Genomic DNA, 17737 nt, shown 5'->3' on the forward strand with positions numbered 1-17737 from the left:
TGCTAAAAAGCCCTTTCATTATTGCCATTCATGCATCAGAGGAATATTGCACCAGTATCTCACCAACTCCTTGATTTGATGCTGTGTGAATATGGTCCATTTTAAAGCGAAAATGCATCAAACGTCCCTGTTTGGTGGTGTTACATTTTTTTCGGTACTCGGATCGCCTTAAATTGCACACTTTCTATAAACACGGAATGATGTAAAAGTGTTGCACGATCTAAATGAAGCCAGAGAAGTAACTTCAATCTTCACTTTCGGTTAGGTCGAAAAATATGCACACACATTCTTGCTGGTGTTGGGATTGGATACTTGATCTGTTAAATGGAATTAAACCTTTCGTTTTGTGCGAAATAATCAGATACTATCTCAGTACAACAAAACTGTGATTCATCGCTTTAATTTGAATCTGAATTGCTTTTCTAGCCAGTTACCGTTTGTCTTAACTTATCGACGCAAGATTGCTTTCGTTGCATTGATTTCAATTCGAGTACGAGTGTCGAGTGAAGCTCGGTTTGATACTGGCACAGATCTGGCTGCATTCGTCGAGCGATTTTCGGCTTGTTCGACTAAAGAAAGTCTTTGGCACAAAATTAGTCCGCGTATCTAAACGATTCATCTACTTCGTGATAGGAAAAGACTTCCTTTGGCGTTGCCTTTCTTTGGCATCATCGATCAGCTAATCAAACTCAAATTGTCTTTCTTATTTCTTTCTGTTTCTCGTCACGGTGGAGGTTCTTTGGAAAAAAAAAGTTGGAGATCTTTCTTAGGTTTCCTTGCAGTGATATATATTTATTGTACAATCTCGACATGAGAAGCCATGTGTACCTCGGTAATAATTCTCACAGAAATAGACTCAGAAGCCTAGATGTTTCAGAGATAATGAAGATGAACACGGATATTGGGAGATGTGGGATGTTCCTTCGTTTCATTTTTATCTCTAACATCCAGCTCAGCTTGTTTATGGACACTTGCTCTAGAAGCTGATAAATCTCGATTCTGCCGGAGAACTCAACCTCGTCTTCTTGCCGCAAATATCTTCATTCGGAAACAGACATACATACATAAATATATAGTGTTTCTGTTATTTATTTTCAAGTAGGCTTCAAGTAGGACTATACGTTAGTCCGATGTTTATACATTAAGTGATTGATTGTATAAACCAACAATTGATTAACGTATCATTCATATTTGTAGTATTGAGGTACCTTGATGCGGTAGTTTCTTTGAGAGTTTATTTGCCGAAAATTGTAAGCATATTATTTTGCTGAGTTGAAAAAAGTTTCGTTTCCTAAGAGTTTCAAAAATCTTCGAGAAGAGGTAACGTGTGTTTGACTCATTTCTAGTAGATAGGAATCCTCTGATTCTGCAATATAGTGGTGGTTAAAACGTGAAGGAATGATCGGTCAACGGCTTGACCAGTGGAGTGAACGTTGCAGTTGGTCAGCTGACAGGAGCTGCTAATTACTGATGTAATTAATCGGTATCACCTGTGTTTGTACTTCTTACTCACAACATTAAAACAAACATTTTCTTCAAGTCTTGACTCATCAATAACCCCCACCCGGTCATTAAAGGATGTACCATTTCTAGAGGCTACTCACAGATTGGCCATTGGAATATATATGTTTACAGAGAATACAGAGAATATAAGAAGGTTACTAAAATCTTGATAGAAAATATAAATTCCCAATTAAAAAAAAAGTTCCTAGCGTGCAACATTCAGGGAAACGGCCGAACGTTGCTTTCAGAGAGCGAGCAGATGTGCAACCACGAAACACAATCCCATACAATCGTCTAATAGGTGCACCTTGTGTATTTTACACGATTTCTGCCCGATACACCTGCGAAACATTTTACGATCCAACTTACGAATGTTTGCTTAGCGTTAATTTGAGGGTGATATCGGCGGAATTCTGCGAGAAACCACTGCGAAAATCTCTGGTGCATTCTGGCGAATTCGTTCCAGGTGAACACTGCATACGAATTCCATACCAATCTGTCCTCGCTATGTAAATCGTATAGAGACCACGGGGACTCTTGAATCACGTAGCAGACATGCAAAAATGAAAAAGCCGTGTACATAATTATGAAAGGCGATAAAGAACGAAGCAATTTGGGAATCACCTTCAACAGATGCATCTGAAAAACGACTGGGTAATTTCTAATTTCCGGTCAGAAGATGATCCGAGCTGAGCCCGAATTAAAGGTTTCGTGCGTCGACGTGTTAGAGACAATTTTTTGCTTGCCAATCAAACGATTAGCAACCTGTACGATACATGTTTATTTCGGTGAACTCTCGTATAATGAAAGAGCGCTCGACCGTGCAGTGAGTCAGCGTTTTCCTGCGCGTATACGGCAACTTTGGAAAGCAGCACGGCGTCTGATGCGCGAGTTTTGGATAGAAAAAATGATCGATTACTCATAATAAATCTAAATCAATTGCCCTAATCAAACCTGGAGGGACTTATAGAAAACCCACCACAGCGTACACACATTTTGTTTGAATCAGCATCATTCTGCGCTTACAAGTCGTATCTGATGGGTCTTTAGCTCCTATTTGATACGAGAAGTGGATACGTCTCAACAGCAGGACCATCCCTCGGGATATGATGCATGTTTTACACAGTAATGGATGAAACGCTACGACACGTAGGCCTATTAGTTTCGCGGATAATTCCGTTGCAATTTTGGTCATTGAAATGAATCGAAAATCATATCACGAACATCCGAAGTGACTGTATGCTCGCCAGATCAAAGCATCGGTCTTGATAGATAGATTCTCAGTCAGGGCCTCAAGTTTAACTATTTATTTCTCGTTTCCTTCTTACCCGAGGTTTACACCATATTAGGAAGCTATAATCGTATACACATGTAATTAATGTCTTCGGCAAATTTTTAGGTGCATTAATTACAATCATAAATCATGTTTCTGGTTTCCATCGAACGCAGATATAGATTTGGGTGACTAATGGTTGGATTTACGTTTAAGGTTTGCTTGTCGAAGGTAGCGGACTGCGGTGACTTGTTCATCTCACCAGGGATTAGTTCGGCAAAAGATGGATGAACTTGGAGATGGAAGCAACAGTCTGAGCGGTTTCTGAGGATGGTGATTTGTCACGCTTTTCTGACATATTGATACCAGGTCGACTTCTCCGAATAGAAATTCAGGGTCTCGCAATTCTAAAAACTTCAAATGATAATCTCGTAGAAAACGATACTGTTCTGACAGAATTATTTCTTAGCTATGAACAGCCTTGTATTCGGTAGTACCAGAATATTCCAAAACTGGAGATGCTACGAATAGTCGATAGTTGTAATCAATTTCCAGGAAGTGAGTTTTCGATCTCAAATGGCGCAAATCGGCAGAATTAATCGAAATTGATTAGCTGTGTTAAAACTCATGTAACCCGTGTTGGTTCGTCGCATTTAGCCCAACAGTCAACGATCTTTACTTTACAAAGCTGACTCAAAGCTCTGAAAACATGCACGTGAATCCGTCCAATCCATCATACTCACAGCTTATTCCCACTGCCAACTACGGCTGCTACACAAGTATTCTTACAACTGTGTGAGAAAGCGGAATAATTTGGATCAGGTTGTTGTTCAGAAAACATTTATCTCAAGTATTTCTACATGTATTTCACTCGCTTATTTTTAGAATGTATACGCAATATCCAAATATTCGTAGAAGACTTTAGCAGTCTGAACTAAGAACAGTACTAAAAGTTGTCACATTTTCGAAAATTTCCAAGATATTTGATTCAATTATGAGATAGTAAACTGCCTCGTTCTTCAATGGATATCTCATTTATTGAATCCCCAATATAGACCGAATCGATTAGAATGCACAAGAATCGGTGCCAATATTGTCCGCTTGGTGTGAATTCATGCATTTGTTGTTTAAACTCACGCGATTTCATTCGTCGCGATGATTTATATGTTCGTGTTGCACGTTTTTGATAAATAACCAGTTTGTGAATATTTTAGCTGAATGCAAATTGGTAAAAAGAGAAATTAGTTTTTTGTGGTTTTTGTTCAGCAAATTCCATATAGTCCTTTTTACGCATGACCCGTCTTAAGGATGTGGTGTGAGCTTTAAAAGCGCATGTCACGCAGACTTTCAGACTTCTCGACTTCCCCCATCCATTATACAAAAATGGTATGGCCGTCACAAACAGGCTGACACGACAATACTACAGATCCCCGAGGCCAGAAATTTCACCGATCCTTTGGCAAAAAGACAGCTCAGATCAACTACATCTTGGTCGTCGCGAGATCTTTACGGGAGATGGTTCCTTTGTTAGTGCTCTTACCAAACACAAGTAATCAACATAATCACCATTAATGACAATTTGTCCGTTTTCTGCTACATGGCCATCTCATTTTCAACATCTAACGTCAAAAGTGATGAATCCTTTTGGTGCTCCTCGATGGTAAACCTCGGCTTACAGCAATGACGTGCGGAGAAGACGCGTTTTGTCTTTTTCTGTCGATCAGCAGTCATAGGGGGAAAATAGCAAATTACTAGTATACGGTATAAAGACCTTCACTGGAACTACGAATAGCCTATATGTGTTGAAATTCTTGATTTACAGTCCCTTTAAGAAGCCTGAGTCTGACTCAGGTAAGGTTTTGACGTGAATGCCAGCTGGATTTCTTGATGGGTTGCGTTTATAGAATACCCACCTTTGCTCCGCTTTCTTCACTATCCGGTATACAATTGTTTTGTAAACAGTAGATTATTTTACTGAGATTCTTGTAGCACGTCTTTATCTCAGTCGGGAGGCCGTTCCAGACGATCCGAGAATACCGAATCTCACTGGGATACCGACTACTACAGGTCCGTTTATCCGTGATCAGACGATCAGTTGCAAAAAAATTTCACGCTCCAGTAAAGTTTTGATATTTTCATGCCTTTCATGTATAGTAGCTGTTGCGCCCCATTTGTTCTGTGGCGTTATTGGTTTACCGTTTACCTTTTACCTTGGTCATCTCGCGTATGTCCGATGTTGCTTACATCAAATAAACTAATACCCACAGCTTATAAGCATACGATGCAGTAGCCCGGGGCAGAAATCTGTCTTATTTCTCTCGCTGCCCCGTTATTTTCAGCCCCAATAGCCTGTTATACTTCGCCATTAACGACGCTGATACCGCCAAATGACCAAAACGAGATTTTCGAATTGGATTTCGGTGCGTTGAATCCGCTAATGTAGGAAATGTTTACACTGTAACTAAAATAGATATAATTCATGCCATGTCGCACTGCAGTAACATAACAGATATCACATCAATCAATCAATATTTGTTGAACTGCTTCCATTAAAGATGAGAGCAGAAAATTATCCTGAATATTGACTGACTAATACCTTCGATTTTAGCAGCGAGAGAAATGTAGTGTTCTTTAGTAGCGTTTTTTTTAACGTAATGTTATCTCAGATTAATCTTCACCGGTTTGTGATTTTGAGAAGGCTTGTGTGCATTTTTAAAAACAATGCCACTGAGAGTCATCCATCTTTGATGAGGAGAAACTGTCATAATGTTAATTGGTACCCAAGACGTCTAGGATTTACACGTACAACTCTGCACAATTCACTCGTGACAATTGTTGCATTTCCACTCATTTCAGACACTTCATATTCTCGATGTTCTATGCGCTTATCTGTTGGATCTTTTCATCCGAGTGAGGTCCCAGTCGAGGACTCGGAGGTCACGTATACGGCGCCATCTCTCTGCTTTAATTACTCCCAGGAGTGTCATGCGAGATTTATAATTTCTCAATCCTTCTAATAAAGTAATTTCTCTAGTGTCACCATTAAAAGTATTGGATGAAGAATTCACGATTGCGGTCGATCTTATTTGCAATTAATCTGGGATATAATTCCTATCCTGAGAGTTGAGTGATATATATCTACCATCCCTTCCCATAATGATTGTCTGAAATCCTATACTGCATAGAGAAGTAATATCAACACCCCGGTAGCGATTGAAAACATCGTTTTTTTTAGTTTCAATAGGTGGACAGCGTATACTCATCAGTTACTCGAGGTACTAAGTTCATTACGTGAACTTAAGTAAATTCGAGTTTACCAGCTGGTTGATGCCCGTGGGTAAACGTTGAAACCTTACTATCGGTCGGATTATTTTTATTTATTTTCACTTGTTAAACGTTGTTTCTGACGTTTCCCGACAGTTTACACGTGTTAACACCTGAAGCGTAACTTCGGTACGGTGCCCATGATTCAGTCAAATACAACACGTTGGTGTTTTTATGGAGAACTTGTATAGTTCGAACATAATTCGACCGTAACGTATATTTTTACCTTTGAAAACGCCTAGACAAAAACATGAAGCGCCAGAACTCGATGAAATCATTGCGAGAAAAATTGTCGATCGACTTTTTAACCTCAGCATTCATGTGGCGCGATTTATGTTAACGACATTCGGTTAGTTCAGTGATTCCTGGAATAAAAATGCAATTAGTCAGATCCCCAACTACCGGCTAACTATAAACGAGCTAATGGCGCGAATAATAAGTAATGGCACATGTCCATATTAGAAATTCATCTTAGTTACACCAGTTTCTACACGATATTGAGTGGAGAAAAAAAATCAGGGGCCGTTACCATCAAATTTACAACTGTTTCTATGACATTGAACAAATTAAAGAGGAGTCCTCACAAGGCCATACATCTGGTTCCCTACATATCCAGCAAATCTGAATTTCCATATTCTCTGTGGACCTGAAGATTTGATGGCGGGATTGTATATTTTTTATCTGATGCGGCCATCTCTCGTCGTATCGGTACATCTCCACTCAAGCCCTGTGACTCAATCGGGCGACTATCGGAATTTCTATCTCGTCCAATATGCTGCTATACCATAGCGGCGTCAGCAAAATTCCGCCTTTCGTTTCAAACTCAAGCATTCGAAATTGTACCCGGTACACGCATATTAGATTTAAAGGATTCGACAATGCACTTCTAACTGAATAAAAGTGCAGAGATAACCTAGCTTCAGAAGAATATCAATCAGACATTTCTAAAAAAAATTAACAACACCATCATATTGAAAGGAAGTAGAGCAGTATTGGAGCTAAGTTTTGCGGTTACAACACCGTGCGGTAGCTTTTAAACTCTCAAAATGTCAGGTTTTATCGATTCATTCTGATATCTTCGATTCTGAGAATCTCCGCGAGAGATGAATAGTGAACTAAACGCGTGAATGAGAAATGCTCGACTACATGTCGAGTAGTGTAACATCATTATTACTGCATTTTATGCGTTCAACATCTGGAAAAGATGAAATTCGTGTAACTCTGGCCAGTGGTCAGAGAATCTGTTTGATTGATTATTGCCGATCGCTGATAACTACATATATATCGAAGTCTTTGCACGCGCTTGGCTTTAGTTTAGAGCACAGCGTTCCACCAGACGTAGGTTACTACTTTTACCCGATTGTCTGCGCGATATCGTGCGATGAAACATTCTGAAAATCTCACAAACTTCTAAGTGAACTTGTAGCCAGCTTGTAATTCAAACCTTGTTTTTTTCTAACCGCGGCACTAAAAATTTCATCGGCGAAATATAATCTTTTCGATAAAGTGTAAAAGGTTCGTGGTATAAGATTTTTATCGGACGCCACAAGTGGTGATAAAAAACCTATCAATCAAAATACATTTCATCCACTTACGTCGAACTTATTTTGCCTTTCCGAAAACTATTCAACCATCAATGATTTATCAGTGTTGATAAACGTGGATTCCAGGGTTACTCAAAAATGTATTATATAAAGTCTTGTAAACGATTTGGCATTGCCTATCGGGACTAGGATAATTCAAAATTGCAAATTGGAAGCAGGCGTTACCTTCTGATCAGAACTAAGACCCACCCCGAGTAGAATTTATTTAGCATTTTCATTCCACGTTTGCTTGTAGTTCAAGGGGAGGCTGTGGGCGAGGAATGGATAACAAGAGAAACAATCCCACTTGAGAGAAACACTCGAGGGTCGGGAACCGCCTTTATCAATACAACCGTATGTAGTTTCAAGGTTCGATGAGATAAAATACCTTCCTCATCCACTTCAAGTTACCAGATGAACGTTTGGCCCAAAATAAATGTGAAGCTCTTTTTGTCGGGGCCGTTTTCATAATGATTTAACAATGATCGTTCTCACAGCGCAATTTGCCAAGCTCTTTATACCTTATATTATATATTAAAGGATATACATTTTCCAATCCTCTAAAGCATCAATTAACAAATAGCTGAAAGAAGAAAGTACAAAACCAGCCGTGCCGAACTGGAACCAATCAACAAGCGAGTAGGCCTAAAACCAAAATTAAGAATTGAAATATAATGATGTATATTCATATCGCTTTAAATTCGAAGTAACCATAGTTGTTTTGATCGGGCAAAAACGCTTCCTGTGATCTTCCTGGCCTGGTCCGCGTCCCGGTCCGAGACCCCATCCATCACTGGCATGCGAGGGATGCGGCTGCGGCATGCAAGAGATGCTTATAGCGACTGTAGCGCCATTGACGTTCAAATCTCGACTCAAAAAAGATTCGACTTTTTTAAATCTTTAGAAAATCAGGTTGGCCTTTGTTTAGAAAGGAAACCTTGCTACTTTTAGCGTGGTGCTCATGGATATGCATGGTATCGTGTTGATTGACACCGTATCGAGTTTTTTCGTCGACTGTGACATCAGTTTCGACTACATCCACTTTTTTGCGGTTGTCCCCCTGGCCCTGCTGGCCTGCGCTGTCCGCTTCACTTTCAGTTCTCCCTCCTGCTTGCATTAAATCTATCTCGAGTATGAAATATTAATATCCAATCCTTTTCAGGAACATTATCGGTATTGAACATTATCCAATTAATAAAAAGAATCTACTTTACAGGGCAATACCATGGGTTTGGTCATTGATACCAGTTTTATCTCATTTTCAAAATGTGACCCACCAATGTGAACAGGTGAAATGGAAACTAAAAAGAGCACTTTAAAGTAAAACCCCCATAACCTGATAACATTAGAATGAACAATAAATGATAATTGTATAAGTGCATATCAGATTCTCATAATCATCAACATTTGTATTAATTAGCTGTTTGCATTAGAATGGGTCATTCATTAGCTGATGAAAATTAAGAGATTTTAATTAGGTACCAGCTCCATTAACATAGGCTTTGCTATTATAGTTTGCCGAGTTGAGATAGAATATTCAGTTTATTATTGAAGCTGGTTGAATGGTAGCCTAACCGACCTAATACACACATGCCATCTATACTAAGAAGTTGACATTATCATTTCAGCATGTCTGGCACAGCGGAGATTCGTAGCCTGCTGCTCTCCATCGGCCAAACAAGGGTTCTCAAATCCCGAAATAAAGTTCGGAAGAGGAAATCAAGACTTTAATTCATCGACAACGTATTTTAGCTTGAACTTTTTATTTGGATTTATTTTGCTGAATTTTAAGGAAAAATCTGAAAAACAACTGCTGGTAAGAATTTATGTTTTTTTATGGATGGAATAAGACATAGTTCTACATAAAAAGTCTAACAATGAAAGGTCACGATAAGAATCTTTTTTTGATTATTTTTTATTCCATAATTTAGCCTACTTGCAAACTTACTTGAATATTTTTGATTTGATCATTTTAATCAATATCGTATTGAAAGAAATGTTTGATGATTGAAAATATAATGGAAATGAAAATATCAATGATTGTATTAATGAGTTATTTATTCATGGTACAATATTATATCTCAGTTTAATATGTATTATATAATTCATTCCCTATCGATTGATTTCACTTGAAGATAGAAAAATAAAATACTTCAAGGGCTAACAATAAAAAATGTTGTTTCAGAAATGGAATCTCGACAAATTCACGGAACGATCATCACTCATATGGCATCCGGGGTTACTTTCAAAGAGCGTGTACCGGGCGTCCCTCTTGGTCCTAGAGGGCCAATTGAAGGCAGGCGATATATGGTAAATCATCAAATTTTGATATTTGATTTTAGAAATTGTTTCATTTAGGTTTATCTATTTATAATCTATAGTTATTTATAGATTTATTTATGAATTATAAATCGATATATATGTAGTGATTGGTATTGAATTTCTATGACTTCAATCTTTCATTAGTGCTGCCACATAGACGTTTGTTGTGGAAACTAACTCCGATGTTAGAATGAATCCTGACTCAGTCACTAGATGGTGCATGAATAGAACATAATATTCCATCATCCAAGAGATATTCCTCCATCCTAGAAATATTTCTTTATCCTAGATATATTTCTTTAAATCAAACCCAAATACACCTATGTCCGTGCTGGAAGGCTATAGCTTGTTTCCAGATTTTCTTTTTTTAAGAAACATTGAAGAAAAAAGGAAGCTGTCAATTTATTTTGTTAATATTGCTGCAATGTATGAAAATATTTGAGTAGAAATTGTTTGAAAGTTTGAATAGTTGAAACCTGGGCTGAGTAATAATAATCCTTGTACACTATACCTTTAATGAGTTTTAAGTATGATTTCGCATTAATGGGTCGAAAGGCCAAAACTGGTTTTCAATAGGCATAAGTGTTGCTTGGTAATTGGCCTGTTTTAGCGGTGCTGTAGTAGTGCACTTCAAAATGTAAAATATGTCATTGTTTTACATCAAAGGGAATATTCAAGCTAAAAGTTAAAATACATTAGTTGATTACCATTGAGGCTACATGTAGCTTGCCAGTTAGTCATTGTTTGTGCTCAGTAGCTGGGATAGTATTATTTGCGAATGAATTATTTTGCCCGGAGTGTAAGTTTTTGAAGTTTTACTGATTTTTCTCGTATCAAATTTCATCGACACGTATTTGATTACCGATAGCTTTGAACTATACATTTTCTATTTCAATTATAATTAGTAATTATAGATTTCTATTGAAATTGATTTATCTTTGAGCTATGTGAAGCTTTTTATCATTTCATTTGATTATTTTATCTATTTCTAGATGGAAAGAGGTGCATTCAGTATGACGCACTTTGACAGTTTAGGTCGCCTGAAACCAGTGCCTTATCCGGGAATACCTACCGGGGCAGGACCGACTTACGCGACTTTGGGCTATGAATTTAATCGTCCTCAAATGTATGCGGCGCGCAATCGAGGTTCTGGAATCATGTGTGAAATGTGCAACACGAGACTTGTCGACTTGAAACGACAAGCGTTGAAACATCTAGTACCAAATCCTAAAAACAAAGCTATATTACTCGGGGTGAGTTACGCTAAAACTTTGAACATAGAATGATACCTTGTTTCTCCTAATTGGCCGAGTCACTTCTTGAACTGCAATGAAATTTGTGATCAGTTCATTTCTTTTACTGCCGTGTCTGTTATGGTTAGCTTGATCATGATTTAGAAAAAAGTAATGTACAGGGTAACTTTTATCAGCTTTGTTGAAATGAGAAACAAGGTATTGATTTTTTTAGCTTTAGTAGAATCTAGAAATAGAAGATGAGGAAACTGGGGCCAAATTTTGACGGTTGAAATCTTGCTTATCATAGTGGGATGCTAGTGTTGAGCATTATGAAGCAGTTTATCAATCAACTGATCATTACAGTGAAGAACAAAAAAAATTCATTTCTGATAGATGAATAATGAATAAGTTTTCTTTCCGCATGAACAAAAAATTATTTATTTACCTGATCTCACCTCTGTTTTGCTATCATTATATTTTGCCGCCGATGTTCTGAGTAAAATCGACATCATAAATGCAGTTCATGACCACGCTCTCTCTTGACAATAAGTGATTTTGCCGGTGTTGGTACGAGTTCATCGCGATCGCTGGTTTCTCCCGGGGACACAGCGGCGACAGTGTTATTTATGGGGTGTAGTATACTTCCGTTTAAGAACCATCGCAGGACTTCGAGAGTCTTCCGTGCGAATCTCGCCGCGATCGTAAGTCAGAACGCGGTACGCCGGTTCTCTCGATCTCGTACGATAGTTTATGTTTTTCCGTTATTTTTTGGCACGTTATAAACAAACATATGGCCGAGGGTGTAGCATTAACTGGTGAATGTATGTAAATGGCCATTCCCGGTCCCTAGAGTTCTTTGCTTTATGATCTATGAAATTGTGCGGCACATATTCCCCTCATTCTTATACCATGTATAGTAATATTAACAGTCATTTCTAAGGTCAAATCTCAGACCAAAAACATCTCGCGAAAATCACCGAACCTCTTAAGGAATTCGAATGGAAGTGGTAAGTAATGAATAGGTTGCATGGACGGTATTTTTTTCATGTAACGCACACTATCCAATTCTTTCTTTTTTCTCGCTGAATGTAACTAATGCAGATTTCACTCACTTTTCTTCAATTATTCGTAGTATTTCATGTTACGTCGTCGGAAAGAAATAGTTACAGGAAATGATATAACGATTCGATGGACTGAGTGCCTTGTCACATCCGTCTGTTCGTCAAATTTCTCTGACAGCCGATGAATGGATTTTTTTCTCTAGATTTTCGCAGGTGAATCGGCGTCATCGATATTGCTTTATTGTTGTATTAAATAGTTTCATGCTTGCGTCTCATTTTTCGAGACATTTCGCGATTGTTATGATAATTGTGTCATGCCGGAGCACATTAATTGGAAATTGTTTCCGAAAAAAAAATGTTAATGGTTGATATACGGCTATCATATTCTTATTTCATATCAGGCGATTATGATGTAGAGAACTCTAGACGTATAGAATATTTAACCCTATGCAAATAATTCAGAACCTAGTTCAATGATTGTTAGGTAGATTTGACCAAATGAGAAGCAGTAAGAAATCTTCATTCTTCAGAACCTAGGTTGTGTCACTATTACATAAGTAATAGAGTTAGTGAGAGAAATATTTTGGTAAAACGAATTAAAAATTCTATACAAGTTAAACAAGGAATTAGGATTTAGCTGCTGAGGAACAACTTCAATTTAAATATGCAAAATCATACAAACTAAATTGTTTGAAGCTGAAACATTAAAAAATGGACTTGGTTTGTAAAAAGTACTGGAACTGTTGGTTTCTGTTGATAGAGTAATAGTTGAAAAATAACTGTCCAATTCAATTGAAGACATGCCCACAATATGAAGAAAAAATAGTATTTGACGTTACACTCAATTCAAAGCCATTTTCAAAACTGATGTTATTATGCAAGATATTTATTAATCTACATCAACTACTTTAAAGGTGGTTTAAGTTTTGCACACATATTTCCACGTGGTAATTATGTTTGAGTTGATTATCGGATGAATACTTGAAATCAATGAATCGATTGATTACGGCTCGTCATCCACCGGCGGCCATTTTTTGTACGTAGTTACCCGACGTCGTCGCGTTGTCAGCTACCCGATGATGACGATGACTTTTCGAAAAAGCATTTTTCCGCACGTTCACGTCAATGTCAGGTGTTCGGGTGGGATAGCATCGACCGCGTCTAAACCTTCAAACAGTCTGTCACTGACTGCCGGGCATGGATGACTAACGTATACGCTGTGTACAGGTACAAAAACATCACGTTTAATTGGTGAAGACTTCGGTCGGCGCAGCTTCGCGGTGGTGACATTTATCGGAGGAGAGTCATGTCGATCGGGGAAATCTGGAATCTGTTCCCTGAGAAAAATATGCTAATAATCGCCGTGGTCGTCGGTCTGCAGTTCATAGACCTGAGTTATTCTACTAATTCAGCCATGTGAAATTAGCAAAAATTACATTTTCCCACCGGGGTCCCAATTCCATCGATCAAAGATACTAGGACTAAGACTGAAAAATGTCTTGTTTGGGTTTTGCTAGCTATAAATGAATTGTAGAATCGTTTATTCAGACTTCGCCGGGTTTTGCTCCGTTTTCTGACTAAAGTCTTGCCGGGGCAGTTTTAATTTAAGAAGCGAGATGAGTAATAGAACTCTTTTCTATACGTTTCATGACTGTTTCGGTTTTTAATTAATAAAAACTTTCTTTTGTCGAACTCGAATCAACTCCCGACGGTATCGAAATGATTCGTTTCTCCCGTTTTTGACGTTCACTCGACGAAAATTAAAAAACGTTGTTTGCACGAGATTTGCTATAAATTACATTAGGAATCCGTCTATTGTTGTGTAGGAAATAGTTTTCGACGAGATCATTATTCAATTATGCACCTTATTGTCTGCGTAAAGTTGCGTCGGAACGGTAGGTGAATTCGTTCGGCAGATTGGATTGCCGTCGACTTAAACGAGTGTTAGTTTTATCGGAAAACCGGTCGGAACTGGTATTTTTCTTTCCTAACAAGAAAATATAGTATTCCGATACGGAATGATATCGTATAAATGATTGCTGACGATTTCGTTGCTGGGTTATTGTCGTCTTTCGCAAACATATTATTATGGATTTATGAAATATGGGTGTAGCCCATGGGAGCGGCCGAATTGGTCTCCGGTGAAGTATAAGTATCTCTTGATAATAAACCATTTTACAGTTGCTAGCCGCCATTTTGTTAGGGTACTTTTGTCCCGTATTGTTGGGTCATTTTTTTCTCTTTTTTAAAAACTATCCGTGACGTGTATTGTATCATATTTCATCTGTCCATGGATGGATTTTGACAACTTCAACAACATTCAAACCGCATAAATCTCTAGTTTTCAGTTATGTAAAAATCATTTCTCAAATTTACAACAATGCGACATGAGAGCGATATAAAAATCGGTGGTCAGTTTTTGCCGTGCGCATAGAAATCCAGGGTACTGAACTTTGAAGTTCGTTATTTTCAGAAATAATTTTCTAAAAAATCCAAACATATCAAGCACTGTGCGCATAAACACCCCCTTTTAGGTGAACTTTGAAATTTTAAGATATCTTGCCTAGTTTTTTTCCTATGGCTCTTTAACTGCAGCGCGTGTATTGTCATTCCGAGATTTGGCGCTGTTTTCTTTGCGTGTATTTCAGTATATGGGTGTTATTCCTTCATTTTCACTACACTTGTCTCTACGGAAAATGGTTTTAATTGTTGGTACGAGTATCAGGTTTAAATATTACGGCATTAACACTGTATTCCGTTCTCCGGCGCTAGTTCGTAATGGCTGTAATGGTAGCCGCTTTTACGGCAGGCAGAGGCTTACGTCCATGCACCCAAGAAAACCCAAAATATCACTCTTTTGTTGTAAATGCAATCCACACACTTCTTGCGTTTTTTGTGATGGTAGATGTCACTTTTTACTTTTTATCATCTGCGTCTGACATTCGAACTTGATACTTGATATTTCACCACCATAACAAGAAAACGTTTTCCTATATTTTCTTCCCAATCTAATCAATCTTGAGTGTACTTAATAGAAAGTATTCATAGAAAGTAGCTTAATATTTGCCCCACCCCATTTGTCCTGCTTTTTGACCACTTCTCCATCCATCTAATTTCAGTAGATTATGTAAATTTATTGATAGACTACTGATTTAAATGGTCATCATACTCGATTTTGAGTGTTATATTTCTTTTCTTCTTCCATCTCAATATAGGCCCATATATTCTCTTCCCGCGCGCAACTTCGAATGCGTGATCAAAATGCCGCTCAGTCTCGCTGCTAAAACTGGTCAGAAAAATCCCTTAAACCCCAACATCTCTAATGTCTTCGATCTATTATATTGCATAAACGACGTGATATTTAAACCTGATACTCGTACCAACAATTAAAACCATTTTCCGTAGAGACAAGTGTAGTGAAAATGAAGGAATAACACCCATATACTGAAATACACGCAAAGAAAACAGCGCCAAATCTCGGAATGACAATACACGCGCTGCAGTTAAAGAGCCATAGGAAAAAAACTAGGCAAGATATCTTAAAATTTCAAAGTTCACCTAAAAGGGGGTGTTTATGCGCACAGTGCTTGATATGTTTGGATTTTTTAGAAAATTATTCCTGAAAATAACGAACTTCAAAGTTCAGTACCCTGGATTTCTATGCGCACGGCAAAATCTGACCACCGATTTTTATATCGCTCTCATGTCGCATTGTTGTAAATTTGAGAAATGATTTTTACATAACTGAAAACTAGAGATTTATGCGGTTTGAATGTTGCTGAAGTTGTCAAAATCCATCCATGGACAGATGAAATATGATACAATACACATCACGGATAGTTTTTAAAAAAGAGAAAAAAATGACCCAACAATACGGGACAAAAGTACCCTAACAAAATGGCGGCTAGCAACTGTAAAATGGTTTATTGTTGAAACTGAAGCTCGGAACCGTTGGAAATTCCTCTTGCTTTGAGCCGATGGGAACTATGGACAATGTGACGCGTGTTCGAATCTATCGGATCAATTCCACTATGTGTCTTATTATTGTGTCGGCACGTGACTAACACTTCGGTCCGTTTGACCACTAGAATCGGTCAGTGTCAGTCAGTTGCCGTCGGCCCGAGGCTCGAGCCAGGGGATGGTTAATGACAAGATAGACTAAGTAGGGGGTTAATTATTGTGCCCTGAAGGTATCATTATACTAGACTTCCCAGTACCCACCCTTCTTCCTTTTGGCTGATATGGTTACTTTGTGTTGACCATACTGACCAGTCACATAGATTATGAAGAATTGTCTTTTCTCTCATTCGAGTTGATCATTTATATTTAATTTCGCGTGACCTGGTTAATCAAGACCCTATTGTCAAAACAACGTAAACCCAAGTCTCGCCCGGAGCAGGTACTTTGTTGCATCTGTTCCTCTGTTGAGTCTAGAAGCGGATATTGAACTGTTAAATCCTATGATATCTCGGAGTTTGATGAATCTTACGTGATTGATGTCTCTCGATCGATACGATATAAAACTTGTTTGAATTGTGGCAGATGATGTTTTTCCATTAGTTGAATCAATGCCTACAAGAGATGCCTTATTAACTGGATGAATTGTGCTTTGACTCCGGTAGAAATGGTCTATTTTTCCAACAAGATAATTCGCTACAAATGGATGTTCGGTACTCGATAATGAAGTCCACTGCGGGGGACTGTGTGCCACGTTAGCTTCAGATTGTTTGCCACCTGGGTATAAATGAATGAAAAGTCCACCACGCCGTCGATGAAATGGTCCGGCACAGAACGATGGCGTTGATGTGACTTACGCCGCGAGCGAGTTTGTGAGGACACGCGACCTGCTGACTTAATGACGAGTGTCCTACTGAGAAAATACATCTACGAGTCCTTATGGCTTCAGCTTTCCACAAAACTCATTCTAGAATCATCCTTTTTCCGGTCGCTCCCTTGGTTCTCTTATTTTCTATAAAAAGAAAGAGTTGTTGCTGTTCAGGGTTCCGTCAAATGGAACCAATTTCCCGATTATCGCGATACGTTACTTAATTTTGTACGGAAAACTTACCGAGCCTTGAACTTTTTCATTTATGGGGGATCGATGAAGCTAATATGTTGGGCATTACTGAAGTACTAACAGGCATTCTAAATGAGATGATTTTCTATATATTCAAGTTGATGTTATCGTTTGAGAACATACATGAAACATTGAGATTAATTTGTTAGTTTATCTGATTTGCTGACTCACTGTATTTCCTATTAAGGTTCAAATCCTGGCCGCAAATTTAACGGCTATGGTTCGGTAGATATTACGCAGTAAGATTGATGATCAACTGTTTGGACCGAATGTAGCTTAGATATTTAGTAGCCCCTCTGGAGTAATTAATAGACAATCGCTTAGTCAGTTATTCATAATGTTAGCATTTCACTTATAGA

At 38.2% G+C, this 17737-nt stretch overlaps 1 protein-coding gene across 1 annotated transcript in view; it reads left to right on the top strand.

Annotated features, from left to right (window-relative positions):
- The first annotated feature begins 9870 nt into the window (after positions 1 to 9870).
- The window catches only part of LOC141915043 (uncharacterized), a 122002-nt gene continuing 114135 nt past the window's right edge, over positions 9871 to 17737 (top strand). The window contains exons 1-2 of the mRNA XM_074806440.1: positions 9871 to 9993; positions 10998 to 11258. Of these exons, the coding sequence (XP_074662541.1) occupies positions 9871 to 9993; positions 10998 to 11258 (384 nt within the window). The remainder of the gene's footprint in view (positions 9994 to 10997; positions 11259 to 17737) is intronic.

The sequence above is a fragment of the Tubulanus polymorphus genome, chromosome 1 (assembly GCF_964204645.1).
Source record: "Tubulanus polymorphus chromosome 1, tnTubPoly1.2, whole genome shotgun sequence".
NCBI lineage: Eukaryota > Metazoa > Nemertea > Palaeonemertea > Tubulaniformes > Tubulanidae > Tubulanus > Tubulanus polymorphus.